Source organism: Herpailurus yagouaroundi, unplaced genomic scaffold (assembly GCF_014898765.1).
Source record: "Herpailurus yagouaroundi ecotype Mexico unplaced genomic scaffold, PumYag 159, whole genome shotgun sequence".
NCBI classification, from domain to species: domain Eukaryota; kingdom Metazoa; phylum Chordata; class Mammalia; order Carnivora; family Felidae; genus Herpailurus; species Herpailurus yagouaroundi.
In genome coordinates, this window is record NW_024412400.1 from 51,714,506 (window position 1) to 51,739,824 (window position 25,319).

General features: G+C 35.7%; 1 protein-coding gene across 4 annotated transcripts in view; it reads right to left on the bottom strand.

Moving 5' to 3' along the window:
* VEPH1 (ventricular zone expressed PH domain containing 1) overlaps positions 1-25,319 on the bottom strand; it is a 261,729-nt gene that overhangs the window by 69,142 nt on the left and 167,268 nt on the right. For all 4 annotated transcript variants that reach the window (XM_040480593.1, XM_040480591.1, XM_040480590.1 and 1 more), the window contains 2 exons: positions 5,908-6,047; positions 1,510-1,644 (listed from right to left, as the gene is read on the bottom strand). In XM_040480593.1, the coding sequence (XP_040336527.1) occupies positions 1,510-1,644; positions 5,908-6,047 (275 nt within the window). The remainder of the gene's footprint in view (positions 1-1,509; positions 1,645-5,907; positions 6,048-25,319) is intronic.

The following is a 25,319-nucleotide window of genomic DNA, read 5'->3' on the forward strand; positions in this document are numbered from 1 at the left end:
GGAAAAGAGGGAGCAACCTCTTTGACCTCAGCCACAGCAACTTCTCACTGGACATGTCTCCAGAGGCAAGAGAAATAAAAGCAAAATGAACTATTGGGACTTCGTCAAGATAAAAACCTTCTGTACAGCAAAGGAAACAATCAACTAAACTAAAAGGCAAATGATGAAATGGGAGAAGATATTTGCAAATGACATATAGGATAAAGGGTTAGTATCAAATGGGGCTCCTGTGTGGCTCAATTGGTTAAGCGTCTTACTTCTGCTCAGGTTATGATCTTACGGTTTCTGAGTTTAAGTCCCATGTTGAGCTCTGTGCTGACAGTTCAGAGCCTGGAGCCTGCTTTGGATTCTCTGTCTGTCTCTCTGCCCTTCCCCTGCTCACACTCTGTCTCTCAAAAATAAATAAACATTAATTTTTTTTTAAAAAAAGTTAGTATCCAAAATCTATTAGAACTTATCAAACTCAACACCCAAAAAATAATCCAGTGAAGAAATGGGCAGAAGACATAAATAGACACTTTCCAAAGAAGACATCCAGATGGCTAACAGACACATGAAAGGAGGCTCAATATCATTCATCATCAGGGAACTACACATCAAAACCACAATGCAATATCATCTCACACCTGTCAGAATGTCTAAAATTAACAATTCAGGAAACAATAGATGTTGGTGAAAATGCAGAGAAAGGGGTACCCTTTTTTGCACTGTTGGTGGGAATGTAAATGGGTGCAGCCACTCTGGAATACAGTATGGAGATTCCTCAAAAAAATTAAAAATAGAACTACCCCATGACCCAGCAATTGCACTGCTAGGTATTTATCCAAAGAATACAAAAATGCTGATTTGAAAAGGCACATGCACCCCAATGTTTATAGCAGCACTATCAACAACAGCCAAAGTATGGAAAAAGTTCAAATGTCCATTGACTAACAAATGGATAAAGAAGATGTGATATGTATGTATGTATGTGTGTATATATATATACACACACACACACACACACACACACACACACACATATATATATATATATATATGCGCAATGGAATATATATCTTTTGGCAATCAAAAAGAATAAAATCTTTCCATTTGCAACAAGGTGTATTATGCTAAGTGAAATAAGTCAGAGAAACACAAATATCATATGATTTCACTCATATATGGAATTTAAGAAGCAAAACAGATGAACATAGGGGAAGGGAAGGAAAAATGAGATGAAAACAGAGAGGGAGGCAAACCATAAGAGACTTAAATACAGAGGACAAACAGGATTTCTGGAGGGGAGGTGGTTGGGTGGGACGAGCTAAATGGGTGATGGGCATTACGGAGGGCACTTGTTGGGATGAGCATTGGGTGTTATATGTAAGTGATGAATCACTGGGTTCTACTCCTAAAACCAATACTACACTATATGTTAGCTAATGTGAATTTAAATAAATCAAATTTGTTTATTAAAAATTAAAAAAAAAATAATGAAATAACATGTCCAAGGGAAGAAACGTTTACCTTCTGCTGTGGAAATGTGGACTCCATCATGGCTGTTTCAAAGCTGTGAGCACCATCTGCCTGGGTCTTCTCCCACAGATCTCTGAGGAATTGTACAGAATGACTCTGTATAGACAGTGGCTCAGGAAACAGGCTCTGAAAGGCATTAATGAGAAAACCATAACATTATCTCTTACCTGAACAATAAAGTTTGATTGATGACAAGGTACCATTTGGGCTTGGTTTGAATTTCAGCATGGTTTAAATTTAAATAAAACAACAAAGAAATCTATCTCGAAGATCAAACACATGATGCATTTTGGGCTTTTCATTTTTTAATAGAAGATTAAAATTATTGAATAGGACTCCAAGGCAGTTGATACTGATCTCTAAATTTGTCCAACCTTTGTAACATAGTGTTACCTTGATCATTTCCCAAACATGGTACTTAATTGGAAAATGGTTAATATAAATATTCATATTTGTTTGTTCAAAGATCTGATAATTATGGCATAAAATTAAAACTAAAGTACAAATATCAAGTCAGTTTATACAGAGTAGATCATGAAGGCTAGAAGTAAAATGACTAAAAGTTCATTATGCAACAGCTCAACCATGAACAGTATGAGTGGGTGGTGGGGGAAACAAAAATACTTTTTTGGGTGTTTTTTTGGGTGTTTAGGGGTGACTATTCCTAGATCTAATAGTCTAAGTTCTGAAAAATAAGATTATTTATGTAGAGAAAATCACCTTTCTCAACACCCAAAAAACAAATAATCCAGTGAGGAAATGGGCAAAAGACATGAATAGACACTTCTCCAAAGAAGACATCCAGATGGCCAACCAACACATGAAAAAATGCTCAACATCACTCATCATCAGGGAAATACAAATCAAAACCACAATGAGATACCACCTTACACCTATCAGAATGGCTAACATTAACAATGCAGGCAACAACAGATGTAGGCGAGGATGCGGAGAAAGAGGATCTCTTTTGCACTGCTGATGGTAATTCAAACTGGTACAGCCACTCTGGAAAACAGTATGGAGGTTCCTCAAAAAATTAAAAATAGAACTACCATATGACCCAGCAATTGCATTACTAGGTATTTATCCAAGGGATACAGGTATGCTGTTTTGAAGGGGCACATGCACACCCCATGTTTATAGCAGCACTATCAGCAATAGCCAAAGTATGGAAAGAGCCCAAATGTCCATTGATGGATGAATGGATAAAGAAGATGTATACACACACACACACACACACACACACACACAAACACACAATAGAGTATTACTTGGCAGGCAAAAACAATGAAATCTTGCCATTTGCAACTACGTGGATGGAACTAGAGGGTATTATGTTAAGCGAAATTAGTCAGTCAGAGAGACAAACACATATAACTTCAGTCATATGAGGACTTTAATACACAGAACAGATGAACACAAGGGAAGGGAAGCAAAAATAATATAAAAACAGGGAGGGGGACAAAACATAAGAAACACTTAAATATGGAGAACAGAGGGTTACTGGAGGGTTGTGGGAGGGGGGATGAGCTAAATGGGTAAAGGGCACTAAGGAATCTAGTCCTGAAATCATTGTTGCACTATATGCTAAGTAACTTGGATATAAATTTTTAAAAAATCACATTTACATATATTTCATTTAAGTCAATGAAAACAAAGTTTTAAAAGAAGATTTAAGTTGTTTATATATTTACTAATCAATCGTGTTTAATAGTCACTTAAACATTGTGTTGTGATATCTATAAAGTGAGAAGTATTTTAATTCAAAAGAACAATTTTATAAAAACATAGAACATAATAAAGGGCATAAAATATTATTTATTTACTTATAATACCATATGTATTATCCTTTATATGTGAGGTCTGGTAAAATAATGGAATTGGTTTATGAAATTTTATTTTCTGTGTCAGTGATTGTCCAAGCATTAGCTTATGGGGATTTAGGTGGTCTGTGTGTACAAAGTTTCAATTTACTAAATGAAAACCAATAAGTTTTTTCCCAGAAAAATTTAATTATCATCACCAAGATAAGCTGTTTTTTATACTGAGTGAAGAAAGGTGGAGGATCTCATACCCCAAATAAGTAGCTTACAGATTAAAAAAGTCTAAGAGCCCATAACAGATTAATTATACAACCCATAATGTGGACACATCTGAGAGTTTCTTAATTATTATCAGAAACTTACGCAGCATATGATTTTTCACTTGAAGAAAAACAGGACCTGATTTAACTAATCATCATTCCAAAGAGGATCATTGAGATTGGAATCTGTGAAGTTGAGAATTCCATGAATGGGTTAAATTGACAGAGAAAAGAGTCTGACCCAGCATATAAGGCTAGTACTGGGTTTGTAATGATCAAGTCAAAGATTTGATTATTGTTTAATCACAAGTCAGGATTCACCCAGACTACCCAATAAAAAGCATGTGGAAAAAGAAAGGAAACATAGTAAAATTAACAAAGAAGAAAAGCAGCATAAACTATAGATACTTTTGCGTGATTTTGCTTAAAGAGAAACATAAGAATCAGATTAAATCAATAAAACAAGACTAAAGGGGCAAAAATAAAATCAAGTTTTTGGTTTATTTTCTGAAAACTGACAACTAAGAAGAACAAAGCCAACAATGAAACCAAATACAATATCACTGATGAAAACTATTTGAAAAATATAAGTAGAAGAATAATAAGGTCAGTTCAAGAAAAGGAAAAAAAATGCTGCTTTTTATATTCACATAAATTTGGTTCACATCAAACTGTGAGTTGTTCTCTATGAGATATTATTAAGTGTTTTTCTAAAAAGTCTTCATATAGGAAAAGATGGTATTCCTAAGGCATGTCTAAGTTGTCTCTTAATTACTATAGTTCCATTTTATGATTATGATCTATTCAGCATTAAAATTCATTTTTCTTAGTAAGCTTTCATTTTCTTTATAAAGAAATGTAATTATCTGGTTGGTGACTTTGATAGGTGCTCTTATAGAAATATTTTATTTTATTTTATTTATCTTTTTAATATGAAATTTATTGTCAAATTGGTTTCCATACAACACCCAGTGCTCATCCCAACAGGTGTCCTCCTCAATGCCCATCACCCACTTTCCCCTCCCTCCCACCCCCCATCAACCCTCAGTTTATTCTCAGTTTTTAAGAATCTCTTATGGTTTGGCTCCTTCCCTCCCTAACTTTTTTTTTTCCTTCCCCTCCCCCATGGTCTTCTGTTAAGTTTCTCAGGATCCACATAAGAGTGAAAACATATGGTATCTGTCTTTCTCTGTATGACTTATTTCACTTAGCATAACACTCTCCAGTTCCAGCCACGTTGCTACAAAAGGCCATATTTCATTCTTTCTCATTGCCAAGTAGTATTCCATTGTGTATATAAACCACAATTTCTTTATTATTTTATTTTTTAAAATTTATTTGAGAGAGAGAGAGTGCAGGGGAGGGGCAGAGAGAGAAAGGGAGAGAGAGAATCCCAAGTGGGTTCCATGCTCAGTGCAGAGCCTGATGCGGGGCTTAAACTCATGAACTTTGAGATCACGACCTGAGCCAAAATCAAGAGTTGGATGCTTAACCGATTGAGCCACCCAGGCATGCCTTGCCTAATTTTTACCTATTTTTTAACATTCATGTTCTGTTTCACCCCTTCCTGCTCCTGCCTGCGACTCCACATTTCATTTTTTAACACATGTGCTACTAGGAAAAGACCACAGAGACCACTGAGTCAGGTGTCAGGTGTTCTGAGTTCTGCCTTTAATTTTCTTATCTGTAAAAATGATGTCTGATATTCCTTCTATTATTTACATTTTATAGTCTATATTTAAATTTTATGTGAAAGTTTAATATATTCAAGATAAGTATTTCCAAATATTCAAGAATCTCTTTTGATGCTAAAATGTTTGCATTAAGTTGTTCATTAAGTTGAAATTTCCTCTTTATGTAATTTTACCTATATACATAACATCTATGGGGAAAGGTGGCATTCCCGTATCTTAATAATGTCAAAAAGGATATGTTGACACTAAAATTAATTGGAGATTGGAAGGCTGTGGAGAAATAAAGACAAACTCTACATAAAGAAAGCTATTCCTCCAAATAAGCTGTTTTTGTTATTGTGCAACAGAAGTATTTTCTCTTTTCTTCTTCTTTTTCAAACTAAGAATATTCATGATATTAATAGGTTTGGCCTCCTTGATGCTAATCCAAGATCTTTTATAAAGAAACTATCCTAAAATATAGAAAACCCATGTTAAAAATTACTAATGAAATGTGTATGCGTTGCTGTTATTTACATCGAACTCTAGTCAAAGAACAATTCAGTAAAAATGATGATAAACTCATACCCCACCAACTCACTATGGAGCCATGACAAGCATGGACATACATACCTGCTGAAAGAGGAACATGATCTGGATCCATGGCTGAGGCTCTTGGCTGATGAGAATAAAACTGGATTTACTGTAGAGGCAGTAATGACCCTTCAGGGAGCAGGTAAAGAACAACTTTGCTACACAACTTCTAACAGAATCTAGAAACAAATGTACATAGCATTAAACGTGGATTCCTTCCAGAGTTACACTTTATACTTCAACATACAAACACCTTTAGAAATACATTCTTCAGTTTTCAGTCTTTGAACCAATAACTCCAAACAACTGTGTATTTGGGTGTGGATCCATTTCATGGAATGTAGATTTAACTAAAATATGCTTTCAACAAGGTATATTCTTTCTATCCATCCTTCCCTTGTTTCAACTAATAATGCATGAGGAATCTCTAAGCAACTCACCTGGAAGAAAGAAAACCTCTTGCCAATAATAACGGAGATACAGTGTTGTTTCCTTCTGAGTGGGCACTTTGAAATGACAATGTGGGAAGGATAAGAAAATGCATGGAGGAAACCCAGGCATTTTCTGGGCAGTGGATAGAAAACCACCAGGCATTTTCTGGGCAGTGGATAGTATGACATGAACCAGTGACACTGTTCTCGTAGTTGTGCAGGGGCCACAAAGACAGCCCCCAGAATAACTCAGCTGGAGGTGTGGCTTCCTGTGAGCTGGCCTGGTCTGGTTAGAAAAGCTTATTTCATACTGAAGAGGTTCAGCAGGGAAACTTACTGAGATCATCTTTTATGGATAAGAAAGCGGGGGGAGGATGGTGGTGGTGCCATGGAGCAGAGGTGGCAAGAAGCCATTTAATTTTTACACCCTGCAAGATGGGTGTTACTATTTTTATTTTAAAAATGAGGAAATTTAGTGCATTGGCATGTCAGCTTAGTGAACCACTGTGAATGACTTGTTTGCCACTATGATGTTGGCTTATGGCATGCAATAGATGCTTGATAGGGCATCTAGAAAGATGAATGATGCTCAGGGATCCAGAAAAACTCCTCAAGTCTACCCAATCTGGGGCAGAGCCAGGATTTGAACTCAGCTGAGCTGATGCCATGTTAAGATACTTTAGGCTCTTCTATACTGGGAATTTTTAAATCTATAATTTGATAATGCATAGGGTATTTATTCTTTCAGAGTTAAGCTGATATTTTAAATGAAATATTTTGAAAATCATTGGATTTTAGTATGTACTACTTTAAAAATGGAAATATGGTTTATAATTTATTAAAAGTTGATGGGGACCCTAATAACATGACAGTCAGTCCCCACCTAAGACTACCCTGGGGTTCCCTAGAAAATTGGGGAGACTTATCTGTGCACCATAAGGGCTCAGTTGTGAAGGAATAACAGGTTTTTCAGAAAGAGTTTGGAAGAATTAAAGATGAACAGCCAATGACACATTAGAAGAGAAGGCATTAGAAATAAAATAGAGCTACAGATCAATTTAGAAATATATACAGAGATCTTAATAGTTAACAACTTTCTGTGATTCTAAGACATTGGTATGGAAGAGGATGCTTTTGTGAGGTTAATTGCTTTAGGGAATTTTAAAAAATTGGGTTCAAGTATCCAATAACCTTGTATAAAATCAGAAAGCATTTCTGCATTCTGTGGATGAATGGATCATGAGATGTAAAGAGTGACTGAAGGTTCAGTGGAAAAGACCAGGAGGCCCTGCATTGAGAAAGAAAGTCCTCAGAGTATAGAATTAAGCACAATATTGGCCTAACATTGCCCTACCAGAAATTATTTGAAAATGGTGGCTAAAAATATTTTAGTACAGATGTTCTGAAAAATTGAGTTTAATAAATACTAGAGAAGCAGGAAGCCAAGTATTCTATAAGAGTATACACACAAAAATGGTATTTGAAATAAATCTAGCTCTGATGTACATGCTGAGACAGCAATATGTTTTGCTTTGACAGAAGGTTTCAAAAGAGAACAAGTTCTTTTCTAAGAACTTATGCAGTAGCTTGACCGTCACAAGTTGGGCCTCAGGCCTCTGCCAAGAAAAAAAGGTTTTGTCTTTTCCTTCCCTTAGATTCTCACTGCTAATTCATGTTTTCTTTTGCAGATGAACATTGATTAGATTTATTTTACTCACCCTGGGTCTACCAGCTTTCTATACACAAACCACAGGGGTCTCAGATCACAAAAATGGGCAAAGCAGTAGAAGAGAGGGGTTTGTATCTTAGAAGCAGATATGCTGGTTATAAAAATAAGCCAGTTCTGTGATATCTTCTGTTAATTCTTTCCATAACCTGATCTGTGGCAACACTTTTTTCCTCATTTTTTTTAGTTTCCTAACTTGGAAAATTTCTCCACAACACTGACATTTAGTTGTTGATTTTTTGCTGCAATTTTCTCCCTTATGTTCACTCTGTGGTATTGAATGGTAGGCATGCAGTGAATGATTGCTGGATGAATAATGAATGTCAGGCACTATGTGGAGAGCAAGAAGGACCAGGATATTGACCCTGTTCTTAAGAGGCTTACAGCCAAATGGGAGAAACATCTATAAGTAAAACATAAATTGTTGTAAGTCCATGGGATAATGGAGGAACACACAATTCTGATTGCTCAGAGAAATGAGCAGCTGTTTTCATTGGGGAATAAGAGGAATCTTCATGGAAGAGGAAATATTTGGGATCACTTTGAAAGATAACCAATATTTTGAACTTAGAAAAAGTTGGGAGGAGACCAGCATTTTAAATGAAGGGAACATCCAGGAAAAAAATCACATAAGGCATGAAGTTGAAGGTAATTCCAGGTAGTGAGATAGTGTATCTGGGTCATTATGATAATTTTTCTTCTACATTGGATGTCAAAAGGGTTATTTATTTTTATAGAGTAAATGTTGAAGGCCATGCTTTGCTTAATATAGAATGCTTTGCATATTCCACCAAATCTGATTATTTCTTTCTTTTTGTAGATAACAGCTTATCTTTGTAAAAAATAAAGGATTTGCTGTGGTCTTTATAAATACTGAAGTTAACATGAACATCAATAATTGTATAATACAATGTATTATAAGCTGAAATGTTCAAAATATACATCACACACATGGAGAGATTTAAAGCTATGATACAAAATACAAGAGCATGTTTCAGTTCAAGATGGCAACATAAGAAAAAACTCTGAACTCACTTTCACCCTGGAACACACCACATTACACCTATTAATAGAACAATTCTTCGTGAAGAACTGAGGGCTAACTGAACAGCTACTGAGCAACCAAAATAGAAAGAATGGCAAGAAAACAGCAAGAGAGATGGAGACATCCCATGGTTTAAAAGATATACAGCCACACCTCCAGTCAGCCGACAAAAGTCACTAAGCACACACAGTCTGCCTAAGGAACACCATACACAAGATCACTTCTTCAACTTTAGAAGTAGTCATTTCATCTTATCCACAGAGACAAACAGAGAAAAGCAAGAAAACTGGGGAGACAGAGGAATATGCTCCAAAGAAAGAACAAGAAAAAAAAAAGCTCAGAAAAAGAACTAAATGAAATAGAGATAAGCAATATGCCTGATAAAGAATTTAAAGTAATGATCACAAAGATACTCACTGGACTAGATAAAAGAATGGAAGAATGCAGAGACCTTCAATAAGGTTCTTCAATAAAAAGAACCAATAAGAATTGAAGAATACAATAACTGACACAAAAAACATACTACAGGGAATCAACAATAGACAAGAAAATGCAGAAGACGTATCATTGATCTGGAAGACAGGGTAATAGAAAGCACACAAGTTGAATAGCAAAAAGAGAAAAGTATTTTTTAAAATGAGGATAATTAAGGGATCTCTCGGACAACATCAAGCCAAAAAACATTCACATTGTAGAAAAAAAGAAAGAGGTGTAGAAACTTATGTCAAGAAATAATAACTGAAAACTTCCCTAACCTAAGAAGAGAAATAGACATTGAAGTCCAAGAAACAGAGATTCCAAACAAGATGAACCCAAGCAAGTCTATGCCATAGCACATAATAATTAAAATGTCAAAGATTAAAGATAAACAGAGAATCATAAAAGCAGTGAGAGAGAAACAAAAAGTCACTTACAAGGGAAAAGCCTTAAGACTATAAACTAATTTTTAGCAGAAACTTTGCAAGCCAGAAGGAAGTGGCATGATATGTTCAAAGTGCTGAAAAGAAAAAAAACCTACAACCAGAAATACTCTAACTGGTAAGGTTATCATTCAGATTTGAAGTTGAAGTAAAGAGTTTCCCAGACAAACAAAAGATAAAGGAATTTATCACCATGAAACCAGCCTTATAAGAAATGTTAAAGGGATTTCTTTAAGTGGAAAAGAAATGGCCATAATTAGGCATAAGAAAAATATGAATAAAAAGATGTAAAATATGACTATATATATATGTATACATACATATATATATAGTGGAGAAGTGGAAAAGTATGAATAAAAAGATGTAAAATATGACTATATATACATATGTATGTATACATACATACATGTAATATATACATACATGTATGTATACATACATATGTATATATAGTGGAGAAGAGAATAAAAAGGGAAAGAAAAGGAGAAAAAGAAAAAGAAAATCTTTAACACTCCACTTATATCAATGGATAGATCATCCAGACAGAAAATCCATAAGGAAACATTTTTTTTAATGTTTATTTATTTTTGAGAGAGTGAGTGAGCAAGGGAGGGGCAGAGAGTGAGGGAGACAGGGGATCCTCTGTGGGCTCTGCACTAATAGCAGAGAGCCTGATGTGGGGCTCAAACTCACGAACCATGAGTTCATGACTTGAGACGAAGTCAGACGCTTAACCAACTGACCCACCTAGGTGCCCCAGGAAATAATGTCTTTGAATGGTACACTGGACCAGATGGGCATAACAGATATATACAGAACATCCCATCCAAAAACAACAGAATACACTTTTCTTTTTTTTTTTTTTTTTTAAATTTTTTTTTTTCAACGTTTATTTATTTTTGGGACAGAGAGAGACAGAGCACGAACGGGGGAGGGGCAGAGAGAGAGGGAGACACAGAATCGGAAACAGGCTCCAGGCTCTGAGCCATCAGCCCAGAGCCCGACGTGGGGCTCGAACTCACGGAGCGCGAGATCGTGACCTGGCTGAAGTCGGACGCCCAACCGACTGCGCCACCCAGGCGCCCCCAGAATACACTTTTCAAGTGCACACGGATATTCTCCAGAACAGATCACATATTAGGCCATAAAACAAGACTCAATAAATCAAAGAGGATTGAAATCATACTGTGCATCTTTCCCAATCACAATGGTATGAAACTAGAAATACATCACAGGAACAAAACTGGAAAAAACACAAAGACATGGAGACTAAACAACATGATAGTAAACCAATGGGTCAATGAAACAATCAAGGAAGAAAAAAAATAAATAAATGGAGACAAATGAAAACACAAAGTTTCAAAATCTCAGAGACACAGTAAAAGCAGTCCTAAGAGAAAAGTATATAGCAATTCAGACCTACCTCAAGAAATAAGAAAAAAACCTCAATAAACAATCTAACCTTATACCTAAGGGAACTAGAAAAAGAACAATGTGCAAGGTGAGTAGAAAAAAGGAAATAATAAAGATCAGAGTGGAAATGAATGATGTAGAGAGTTAAAAAAAAAACAGTATGAAAAAATTAATGAAACCAAGAGCTGGTTATTTGAAAATATAAACCAAACTGACAAACCGTTAAGTAGACTTACCAAGAACAATGGATAAAGGACCCAAATAAATAAAATCAGAAATGAAAGAGGAGAAGTAACAACTGAGACTACAGAAATACAAAGGATTTCAAGAAAATATTATGAAAAATTGTATGCCAACAAACTGGACAACCTAGAAGTAGATACATTTCTAGAAACATAGAATCTTCCAAAACTGAAGCAGGAAGAAACAGAAAATATCACAGACTGATTATAAGTAATTAAATTGAACTGGTAATAAAGAAAACTACCAAAAAATAAAATTCTAGGACTATATGGATTCACAGCTGAATTCTACTGGACATCTAAACAAGAGTTAATAGTTATTCTCCTCAAACTATTCCAAAAAATACAAGAGGAAAGAACGCTTCCAAATACATTCTGTAAGTCTAGCATTAATTACCCTGATATCAAAACAGACAAAGATACCACCAAAAAAGAAAACTTCAGGCCAATACCCCTGATGAACATAAATTCAAAAATCTTCTACAAAATATTAGCAAATCATATATAACAATACATTAAAAAGACTGTTCACCACAATCAGGTGGGACTTATTCCTGGGATGCAAGATGGTTCAATAGTCACAAATCAATCAATGTCATACACATCAACAAAACAAAGGATAAAAATCATATGATCATTTCAATAGATGCTGAAAAAGCATTTCACAACATTGAACATCCATTCATGATAAAAACTCAAAAAAATGGGGTTAGAGGAAACATACCTCAATATAATAAAGGCATGTATGGTAAACCCCAGCTAACATAATCCTCAGTGGTAAACAGCTGAGGTTTTTTTTTTGGGTCAGGAATAAGAAAAGGGTGTTCATTCTCACTACTTTTCTTCAACATATTACTAGAAGTCCCAGCCATAGTAATCAGACAAGAAAAAGAAATAAGAGGCATCCATATTGGTAAAGAAGAAGTAAAACTTTCACTATTTGCAGATGACATGATACTACATATAGAAAATCCTAAAGATTCCACCAAAAAACTATTAGAAATAGTACATAAATTCAGTGAAGTGGCAGGATACAAAATTAATACACAGAAATTGGTAGTGTTCTATACACTAACAATAAAGTCACAGAAAGAGAAATTTAAAAAGCAACACCATTTACAATTGTACCAAAAGAATAAATACCTAGGGGTATTCTTTCTGATGAAAGAAACTGAAGATGACACAAACATATGGAAAGATACTACATGCTCATGGATTGGAAGAATTAGTATTGTCAAGGTGTCCATATTACCTAAGCATCTACAGATTCAGTGTAATCCCTATCAAAATACCAATAGCATTTTTCACAAAACTAGAACAAATAATACTCAGATTTGTATGGAACCACAGAAGACCCTGAATAGTCAAAGCAATCCTGAGAAAGAACAAAGCTAGAGGTATCATAATTCCAGATTTCAAGATACACTGTAAGTATGTAGTAATCAAAACAGTATGGTACTGGCACAAATAACAGACACATAGATCAATAGAACAGAATAGAGAACCTAGAACTAAATTCACATTTATATGGACAATTAATCTATGACAAAGGAGAAAAGAATATCCAATTGGAAAAAAGATAATCTCTTCAACAATTAGTGTTGGGGAAACTGGTCAGCTACATGCAAAAGAAACTTGAACACTTTCTTACACCATACACAAAAATAAATCAAAATGGATTAAAGACTTAAATGTAAGACCTGAAACCATAAAAATCTTAGAAGATGTATGCAAAAATCCTCAACAATGTACTAACCAACCAGATCCAACACTACATTAAAAGAATTATTCACCACAACCAAGTGAGATTTATACCTGGGATGCAGGGCTGGTTGAATTTCTGCAAAACGATCAATGTGATGCATCACATCAATAAAAAAAAGGAAAAGAACCACATGATCCTCTTAATAGATGCAGAGAAAGCATTTGACAAAATACAGCATTCTTTCTTGATAAAACCCCTCAAGAAAGTAGGGATAGAAGGATCATATGTCAAGATCATAAAAGTCATATATGAAAGACCCACAGCTAGTATCATCCTCAATGGGGAAAAACGAGTTTTCCCCTAAGGTCAGGAACAAGACAGGGATGTCCCCTCTCACCACTGTTATTCAACATAGTATTTGAAGTCCTAGCCTTAGCAATCAGACAACACAAAGGAATAAAAGGCATCCAAATCGACCAGGAGGAAGTCAAACTTCCACTCTTCACAGACGACATGATACTCTATATGGAAAGCCCAAAGATTCCACAAAACCACTGCTATAACTGATCCATGAATTCAGCAAAATTGCAAGATATAAAATCAATACACAGAAATCAGCTGCATTTCTAGACACCAATAATGAAGTAACAGAAAGAGAAATCAAGGAATTGATCCCATTTACAATTGCACCAAAAACCATAAAATACCTAGGAATAAACCTAACCAAAGAGGTGAAAAATATATACACTGAAAACTATAGAAAGCTTCTGAAAGGAATTGAAAAAGACACACACACAAAGGAAAAATATTCCATGCTCCTGGATTGGAAGAACAAATATCTAAAATATCAGTACTACCCAAAGCAATCTACATATCCAATGCAATCTCTATCAAAATAACACCAGCATTCTTCACAGAGCTAGAACAAATAATCTAAAGTTTGTATGGAACCAGAAGAGACCCCATGTAGCCAAAGCAATCCTGAAAAAGAAAGCCAAAGCTGGAGGCATCACAATCCCTCAAGATGTATTACAAAGCTGTAATCATCAAGACAGTATGGCACTGGCACAAAAACAGACACTCAGATCAGTGGAACAGAATAGAGAACCCAGAAATGAACCGACAAACATATGGCCAACTAATCCTTGACAAAGCAGGAAAGAATATCCAATGGAATAAAGAGTGTCTCTTCAGCAAATGGCACTGGGAAAACTGGACAGCAACATGCAGAAGAATGAACCTGGACCACTTTCTTACACCATACACAAAAATAAACTCAAAATGGATGAAAGGCCTGAATGTAAGACAGGAAGCCATCAAAATCCTAGAGAATAAAGCAGACAAAAACATTCTTTGACCTTGGCTGCAGCAACTTCTTAGTCAACAAGTCTCTGGAGGCAAGGGAAACAAAAGCAAAAATGAACTATTAGGACCTCATCAAGATAAAAAGCTTCTGCATGGTGAAGAAACATTCAGCAAAACTGATTGGCAACCAATGGAATGGGAGAAGATATTTGCAAATGATATATCAGACAAAGGGTTAGAATCCAAAATCTATAAAGAACTCACCAAATTCCACACCCAAAAAACAAATAATCCAGTGAAGAAATGGGCAAAAGACATGAATAGACACTTCTCCAAAGAAGATATCCAGATGGCCAACTGACACATGAAAAAATGCTCAATATCACTCATCATCAGGGAAATACAAACTAAAACCACAATGAGATACAACCTTACTCCAGTCAGAATGGCTAAAATTAACAACTCAGGTAATGACAGATGTTGGCGAGGATATGGAGAAAGAGGATCTCTTGTGCACTGCTTGTGGGAATGCAAACTGGTGCAGCCACTCGAGAAAACAGTATGGAGGTTCCTCAATATGGACCCAGCAATTGCACTACTAGGTATTTATCCAAGGAAACACAGGTGTGTTGTTTAGAAGGGACACATGCACCCCAATGTTTATAGCAGCACTATTGACAACAGCCAAAGTATGGAAAAAGCCCAAATGTCCCATGACAGATGAATGGATAAAGAAGATGTGGTATGTATATACAAGGGAGTTTTATTTGGAATCCAAAAGAATGAAATCTTGCCATTTGTAACTACGTGGATGGAACTAGAGTGTATAATGCTAAGTCAAATTAGTGAATCAGAGAAAGACAAATATCATATGACTTCACTCATATGTGGAATTTAAGATACAAAACAGATGTACATAAGGGAAGGGAAGCAAAAATAATATAAAAACAAGGAAGAGACAAAACATAAAAGACTTAAATATGGAGAACAAACTGAGGGTTGCTGGAGGGGTTGTGGGTGGAGGGGATGGGCTAAATGGGTAAGAGGCATTAAGGAAGACACTAGTTGGCATCAGCACTGTTGTTATGCATAGGGGACGAATCACTGTAATATACTCCTGAAATCATTATTGCACTATATGTTAACTAACTTGGATGTAAATTTTAAAATAAATAAATCAATAAAATTTAAAAAAAATAGAAGAGAACACAGGCAGTAATTTCTCTGACATTGGCCATAGCAACATTTTTCTAGATATATCTCCTAAGGCAAGGGAAACAAAAGCAAAAATAAATTATTGGGAGTATATCAAAATAAAAAGAAAACTTTCGCACAGCAAAACCATCAACAAAAAGATAACCTACTGAATGGGAGAAGATATTTGCAAATGATATATTCAATAAGCTGTTAATATCCAAAATATATAAAGAATTTGTACAACTCAACACTAAAAAAAAATCTGATTTTAAAGTGAGCAGAGAACTTGAATAGACATTTTTCCAAAGAAGATATACAAATGGCTAGCAGACACGTGAGCAGAGGTTCAACATCACTAATCATCAGGGAAATTCAAACCACAACCACAATAAGATATCACCTTACACCAGTTAAAATGGCTAAAATCAAAATTATAAGAAATAACAAGTGTTGGCAAGGATGTGGAGGGGAAAAAAAACCCCTTGTGTGTGTTGGTAGAAATGTAAACCCCTATCTTTACTGCAGCATTATTTACAGTAGCCAAGACATGGAAGCAAACTGTGTCGATCAATAGACAAATGGATACAGAAAATGTGGTATGTATACACAATGGAATATTACACAGCCATAAGAAAAGATGAGATCTTGCCATTTGAGACAACATGGATGGGCCTAGAGAGTATTATCCTAAGTGAAATAAGCCACACTGAGAAAGACAAATACTATATGATTCCACTCATAAATGGAATCTAAAAAAAAAAAAAAAAAAAAAGAATAAATAAACAAAAAGCAGAATCAGAACTACAAATACAGAGAATAAACTGATTGTTGCCAGACAAGAGGGGTGTGGGGGCTTGGGCAAAATAGGTGAGGGGGGGAAGGAGATATAGGCTTACAGTTATGGAATGAGGAAAGTCACAGGAATACAATGTAGAGAAGATGGAATACAGCCAATGATACTGTAATAGCGATGTCATGGGGCAAATGGTAGCTAAATTTGTCATGAACATAGTATAATGTATAAACTTGTCAGATCACTAAGTTATACACCTGAAATGGATGTAACATTGTGTGTTGGCTATATTATGAGACTGAACTCAGGGCCTGTGTCAGCTATATTAAAAACAACAACAACAACAACAACAACAACAACAACACATTTGGTCTTTTTTTCAAAGTCTTTAGGAATCATTTGGAATTTTCTTTTTATCTCTTTTCTCCCTCAGTTCATACACCTTTATTCCTGCACTACATTGTGCCATATTAACATTTTGTTAGTATTTTCAAACAAACTCTTATTTTAGAAAACTTTTAGATTTACAGAAAATTTATGAATAACTAATCGTTCCCATAAACTAAGCAACCAGTTTCTCTATTATTAACATCTTAAGTTAATATGGTATATTTATTACAAGTAATGAACTAATATGGATACACTGTTACAAACTTAAGTCCATAGTTTATTCAGAGTTCCTTTGTTTATACTTAGTGTCTTCTTTCTGTTCCAGGATCCCACCCATTCAAGATACTACGTGACATTTATTCATTGTGTATCTCTAGGCTCCTCTTACTTTCCTTGTTTTTGATGACATTCACAGTTTTGAGAGTACTTTTGTTATATATTTTGTGGGATGTCCCTCAGATTGAGTTTGTCTGTTTCTCTCTCACAATTAGACTGAGATTTTGAGTTTTGGAGAGGAAGACCACAGAGGTAAAGTGTTATTTTCATCATATCATGTCAAGAGTACATTTGCTGATCATGACATAACTATTGATGTTGACCTTGATCACCTGGCTGAGGTAGTGTTTACCAGGTTTGTCTACTATAAATGTACTCCTTTCCCCCCACTTTGCACACTATACTCTTTGAAAGGAAGTCATTATGTGTAGCTCACATTTAAGGTGTGGGAAGTCTGCTCCACTTCTTTGTGGTCAGAATAGCTACATAAATTATGTAGGATTCTGTACATATTTGTCTCTTCCTCCTGCAGTTATTTAATTCAAACGATTTAGTCAATTATTCTATCAGTATGTACTTGTGGATATTTATTTTATAATTCAGGACTATTTTATTTATTTTATTGCTCTAATTGTTTCAGCTTTGGCCATTAGGAGCTCTTTCGTTGGCTTCTATGTTCATTTGAAGTGCTCCCACCATTGTGTGTGTGGTTTTGTTTTGTTTTGTCTTTGAGCACTTCCTTACTTTATAGCACTAAATAAAAGATACTCCAGGCTCATCATGATTGTTTCCTGCCCTGTTATAGAATCAGCTGTTTCTCCAAGGATTTCGGGTTCCTGTTATTGGAAAATGGTGTTAGAAACTAAGATCTGGGTACTAGGTATGTTTGTTGCTACTGGAGTGCCATTGCTCCTTGGCCCTCTCAGCTGATAAAACAAGGAAATTACGTGTGTATAGTAACCCAGGTATGTATACATGTCTCTACATGAACCTGGCTCTTGCTCTGTTAGTATCATCTGTCTACTATAGAAGGTAGAGTTCTCTCCCTCTCCTTTTCTTTCCCTTCCTTCCCTGCCACCTTCTTTCTTACAAATCTTTGTATATTTAACATCTACTATAGTGCCTGGCATAGAGAGGCTCACTTCAAAACATCATAATGATACTTTATTACACTCTTTCTAGTTTCTTCTGGAACAATAAAGATAAAACCAGTAAAACAACCCCATGAACATGAGAAATCATAATAACAATAATACAATATTAATTTTCATGTGGAAATTTTATCTCACTTTAAATGCTTCACAATGTCATACCTAACATAAGAGATACAACTATTTGTCAATGTGAACATTCTTCCTCAGTTTAGCTACTTGTATTTTAGCTGTATCCCAGATGCCAGTAATCTTATGTTAGGATCTTAGTAAATAAATACTTCTTTATTTGTTTCATGGTTGTAAAATGCTAAAAAATAATCTAAAAAGTATACATTTTTGGAAATGAACTTTTAGAAAACATAAAATTAGAAATGGTTCTGAAGCATCTGGGTGGCTCAGTTGGTTAAGTGTTCAACTCTTGATTTTGGCTCAGGTCATGATCTCATAATTGTGGGATGGAGCCCCATATTAGGGTCTGGACTGAGTGCAGAGTCTGCTTGGGATTTTCTGTCTTCCTCTCTCTCTGCCCTTCCCTCTCACACGTGTGCACCCTCCCTTTCTAAAAGAAAGAAAGAAAGAAAAAAAGAAATGGTCCTAAATGGCATCCTAAAATTTCAGAAAGGAGTTATAATTTTAGAATAATATTTTAAGTCTAGTGGAAATTCTGAATCAAGCAAAACCAAAATAAAAAATAAAAATTAGACTTTAGTTCATATGTGAATCATGTGATGTACTTGAAATATTAGAGCAAGTCAATATGTAAAATAACTAATATTAGCATTTACTCTTGTACCAATTTCTGTTCGATGTTTTATATAATTCAATCAATTATTCAATCCTCATACTTATCTATTATTATCTCTTTTCACTTAAAAGATTAAAGACTCAGAGAGTTAAGTGACTTAAGTAAGATGTGGAACTACAATTTGGATCCAAGTTTATGAAAATGCTAAACCCATGTTTTGTTCACAAAGCAATACTACCTCTTTCAAAGTCACATTGTCTAACAGACTTGAATCTGCCTCCCCAGCTGAGTTATCTTCTGCAGGGACAGAATTGACAATCCAAAATAATTTGCCAATATCTTTAACGACTCCACATAAGTTGTCCAGCTTTAGAAATATAAACTGAGGCATTAATTTCTATGCAATTACTATAGAGTCAACATACTTTTCCTTCTTTCTTTCTTTCTTTCTTTCTTTCTTTCTTTCTTTCGAGAGTGTGTGCACACACATGCATTCATGTGAGAGGGGGAGGGGCAACGAGACAGGGAGAGGAAGAGAGAGAGACAGAGAGACAGAGAGACAGAGAGAGAGAGAGAGAGAGAGAGAGAGAGAGAGAGAGAGAATCTTAAACAGATTCTATACCCAGCACAGAACCTGACGTGGGCTTAATTTTACAACTGTGAGGTCATGACCTGAGCTAAAATCAAGAGTCGGACACTTAAGTGACTGAGCCACCCAGGTACCCCCAACATAATTTTCTAACTTGGGGGCAGGACAAATCTTCACAAATCTACAGAGATGTGGAAAATCTGTAAAGAGAAGCTCTTTATAGGCCTGTGTAAAATGGGAATAATTGGTCTCTTTTATCCTTATATGTGCTCAGAAATAGGAGAGAGTTCAAACCCTGAAAGAATAATCAAAATGAATTTGCTTAGAGTTCCTTAGAGGTGGAGAAAGCTGTAGAATCAGGTGAAGGAGGACTGTGGTGGTAACTTTAATGCCCCATGATGCTCTGAGAGCAGCTGACAAGTGTGACTATTTTTCTAAATATCTATACTGGATCTAAGAAACACATCATTCTTCTTGGGAGACTAGACACTTATAACTCATCACCCAGGGTGGTTCTTATATATAATCTATGGCATTATATGCTTTTTATTTAGAGATAAATACCTTTTAAGAATAAATATAGAATATAGCATTGACTTTTTTTTAATGTAGCTAGCAGAAATATCAAAGAGTTGGCTTTAGTTTTTGGAAAAAAAGAATGTTAACTCTTGTTTTGTATTCTTTACCAAACTTATACTTTGAAAGTTCTCTTCCAGCTAAATAAGGATCAGATAAATGTTATCTGGCTTGTTTCCCAGGTTTTTTAGCTGAGCCATTTGTCTCCATAGCCAAACTGTATTTCTAGAATGATTTGTAAAAACTCAAACGCAGGAAGGTATTTGCTGAAATTGCTAGACTGAAAGTATTCACACATTGAACATAACATAAACACACAACAAATTCAGAGAAGGCGTTTTGAGAGACTTAGCGTCAAGAAAGCTAATTTTCATTGACTTCTTACTTTGTACTTAGGTGTAAGTGTAACAAACAAATCAAACTTTTATGAAGTAGGTCTTGTTATCCCCATTTTATAGAGAAGGAAATTTCAAGATCAAACTTCCAGGAAGCAAATGAGTGAGCATTTGAACCCAGGTTCTAAAGCCCGTCTCTTTCCAGTGTATTACTGAATAGCTCAGATAAAATAGTGGTAATACAAGTACCTAAAAAAGGAAGTATTGTTCAATGGAAATATCATTGGCCCAGAAGTCAGACAACCAGGGTCTTAGTGAGTAGCCTCCTATTATCTTTTCTGTCTGTCCTTGGGCTTCTTATCTATAAAATGGGGCCAGCCAAAAGCTGATCCAGAAAGTACTTTTTAAATCTTAAAATTTTATCCTCTTATTATCTTTCTCTATCCTAGATTGTAAGCTCCATGGAGGTAAGGATTTTTTTTTTATTGTGGGAAAATATATACAATATGAAATGGACCATTTGAACCATTCTTAGGTAAAAGGTTCAATGACAGTAAGTATATTCATATCATTGTACAATCATCACCATTATCCATCTCCAGAACTTTTTTCCCTTCTCCTATTAAAACTCTGTACCTATTAAATTATAACTCCCATTTCCCTCTCCCCACTCAGCCCCTGGCAACCACCATTCTACTTTATGTCTTTATGGATTTGACTACTCTAGGTATTTCGTGTAAGTGGAATCATACAACATTTATCCTTTTGTGCCTGGCTTATTTCATTTAGCATAACATCTTCAAGGTACATTTATGTTGTAGGATATATCAGAATTTCATTCCTCTTCAAGGCTGAATAATTTTCATTATATGTATCTACCACATTTTACTTACTCATTCATCCATTGATGAACAATTGGATTATTTCCACTTTTTGGCTATTGTGAATTGTGTTGTTATGAACATGGGTGGATAAATATCTCTTTTGGATCCTGATTTAAATTCTTTTACATACATACCCCAAAGTGGGATTGTCAGATTACATGGCAATTCTATGTTCAATTTTGGGGGAACTTTCATATTGGAATGTACTTTTTAGCTCTGAGATTCTATAATTCAGTGAGGGGCTAAGAAGCCCATGAAGAAATGTACCTCTGATGACTTCCCAAATTAGGGTTGGATGTTTGCCCAGGGCTACCACAACTTGCTTTCAGTACTCAATACAGGACAGATGGCAACAGGGTCTGTGAGAGTAGATTTCCTCTTCCTACTTGATACTAGACAGACAAGAACCACTGAGGCCATTTCTTACATCTTGCATGTAATTCTTCTTTGATGTATTTCAGAGACATGAAATTCAAAATACTAAATCAGAATGTCTAACTACTACTGTCATTTCACTGTATAAATATCCTAAATTAAGCAGAAAAAAAGTAGGAGGAAATGAAACTGGTAATTTATCTGATGGGAGCTTTTCCAAATCATGTAAAATAAAGCATGTTTTTAAAGTCAACCACAGGGGCGCCTGGGTGGCGCAGTCGGTTAAGCGTCCGACTTCAGCCAGGTCACGATCTCGCGGTCCGTGAGTTCGAGCCCCGCGTCAGGCTCTGGGCTGATGGCTTGGAGCCTGGAGCCTGTTTTCGATTCTGTGTCTCCCTCTCTCTCTGCCCCGCCCCCGTTCATGCTCTGTCTCTCTCTGTCCCAAAAATAAATAAACATTGAAAAAAAAAATTTTAAAGTCAACCATAAATTACAATGTTGGGGAAAAAATGTAGAACATGCTTTATTACTTTAAAATACTTTTGCTTTTGCCTAAAAAAAAATGGAAGAAGGCATGACAAGCCAGTGTGCACCACTTATTAAACTTTAATTCCAAATGATTTGTGAATACATATTTTTATCTTAGATGAAAAGTATACTCTCTGTCATTCCCAAATTAAAATTTAGATGCTTTGAAAATAATAACCATTATTTTACAACTTTGATGTAGGAAATAGAGGAAAGACATTCCAAGATAAAAAAAAAACAGATTCTCAAAGCAAAGATGAATTTTTGAAATGACTGTTTGAAATGATATCAAATAATTCTTTAAGAGTAGACATTGTTTTAATTATTATGGTATTTACAGGGCTAGGTTCTGCAATCAGTGATTTCTTGAACTGATATGTGCTTAAGGAAATTTCTCATTTCACCAAATTTCTCATTTGATGAAGAATGTAGGGCAGGAAACTGACGGGAAAGGAGACTTTGCCTCGTTTTCATGAAGTTCTACTTACATCAGTGTTGGTTGGGAAATACATTGTCTATTCTCAGCAGCTGACTGGCTACTGGCCATATCACATGCACATGTGTGCAATATCCCCCTAGAGCCAAAGTACAAGGCTCATTTTCCTACTCATGGCAAAAATTCCAGCTAGCTGCCAAACAAGCATACAGATGCTTTTGTTTGGAATTATCCAAAAAATGAAATAAAGTTATTTTGCAAGTGATTGCTTTAATAATACCAATAAAATTCAGAGAAGCAAAGGGAAATTTGGTAATTGCATATTCAGAAATGTACAAACCATTGGTGTACAAAATCAGTACAAGACCCTGATGGAGTCAAAATTACATATATATATATATATATATATATACACATATGTATATACATATGTATATATATATATATATACATACACACACACACACACACACACACACACACATATATATATAATTTTAATTTTTTTAACGTTTATTCATTTTTTGAGAGACAGAGAGTGTGAGTGGGGGAGGGGCAGAGAGAGAGGGAGACACAGAATGGGAAGCAGGCTCCAGGCTCTGAGCTGTCAGCACAGAGCCCGATGTGGGGCTCGAACTCACAGACCGTGAGATGATGACCTGAGTCAAAGTCAGACGCTTAACAGACTGAGCCACCCAGGCACCCCAAGTCAAAATTATATATTAGTATATAAACATATATATTCATATAAATGCATGGGAGAAAGGTCTGTAAAGCTACAGATCAATCATTGACAGTGATTTTTCTGGGTTGAAAAGTGGGATTGGGTGTGGGAGCATATACTTTTTATTCCATATAAATGGAATTTATATTATTGTAATTGTCTCCTTGTGGGTTTATATTCATGTGTACCTACATAATTTAAAAAGAAAAAACTCATATAAAATGAAAAAGTTGATATTGATTAAAGCAGAAAATTTAAATAAGATCTCACTAAAATTACCATGCAATGGAGCTAATATTTATAGTTTTAAAAACATTTTTCTCTTTTGCCTTCTTGAGTTCACAACTTTTGCCCTAATCCTTGTGAGCCTCCACCTACCTGTCAGTCAAATGGGCATGGGAGTGGTGGGAGTAGACATCTGATAATTATACGAGTACAGAGAGAATGACCAAGATGAAATAGAATTCAGTTGCCAAATTTGGATTATATGGTATGATGACTAGCCTTGCTAGCAAAGCTTCTGTCTTGGTAAAGGATATTCTAATTTATTTATTTCTCTTTAGTCTATCAACTCCTGTACTTGGAGGACTTGTATAGATTGGTGGTATGGAGCAAATGGCAGCTAAGTCAGTTTTGTGGTTGAGTTGTTATGGGAGAACATAACATAGAAGAAGTAAAAGAGAAAGCTTTTCAGTTGTGGTAGGATAGATTGGGGAGAGAAGGAGAGAGACAAGTGTGAAGCCATCAGACGTGAGTCCTGACTTCCCAATCTTTGGACTTCAGTCTGGGGAAGAGGGAGTATATTAGATAAGTTACGGTAATACTGGCGGCAATGGTGATCCTTACAAAGGATGAGATCCATTCCCAGGTGGCACTCAGCACCAATACAGAGCAGTCAACTAAGTTACAAGCACAGCTCCATGAACTAAGCAGAGAAAGTCTGAGGTTCAGCTCTCATGGACCACCCTTGTCTCTTTTATGAAGTAGATGGAGGAGGAAGGAGCTGCAACTGTGGCTGGACAGCTTTTCAGAGAAATCACCACAGTGTGCGTGTGTGAGGGTAGGGGTGTGGTGTGGAAAACTCTGCATGATGGGCTACAGGGATAACTGTCCAAGGCAGACCTTGGAGGGCACCACAGCATCAGTGGGTACTGAGGTGGGGTCAGAATGGTCAGATAGAGCTATTGGCCTGTCCTTATGTACATTTCCTGTATGATATTACACCACTCTAAACTTAAGTTGGGATATGGTGATCGGGCAAGCAACAGACACTATCCTTTAGGCAAGAAGACACTCTTTCCTCACCCTCTGCTCCCAGGCACAGTGCTTTCCCTCCACCATACAAAAGGAGCACCTCCAGAGATGCCACCTTTGGGAGATAAGCATGGGAGGGGGTAAAATAAAAGAACATTTTGAAGCAAATAAGAAATCGTTTCCTAACTGTACTATTCAAATGATCCCATGGGATTAAATGTAAACAAGACTCAGTTTATTTTCCACCTCACCAGCCAGTGGTTAGTTATTCCTTATGAGTTCTGGACAAAATGATAGTATATGTTCTCTACAAGTATGAGTTGTACTGTGAAATTTTGTAATATCACAATAAATGAAAAATAATGATAGAGAATAAAACTACACTGAATAAGAACACTGAGTGGAGAG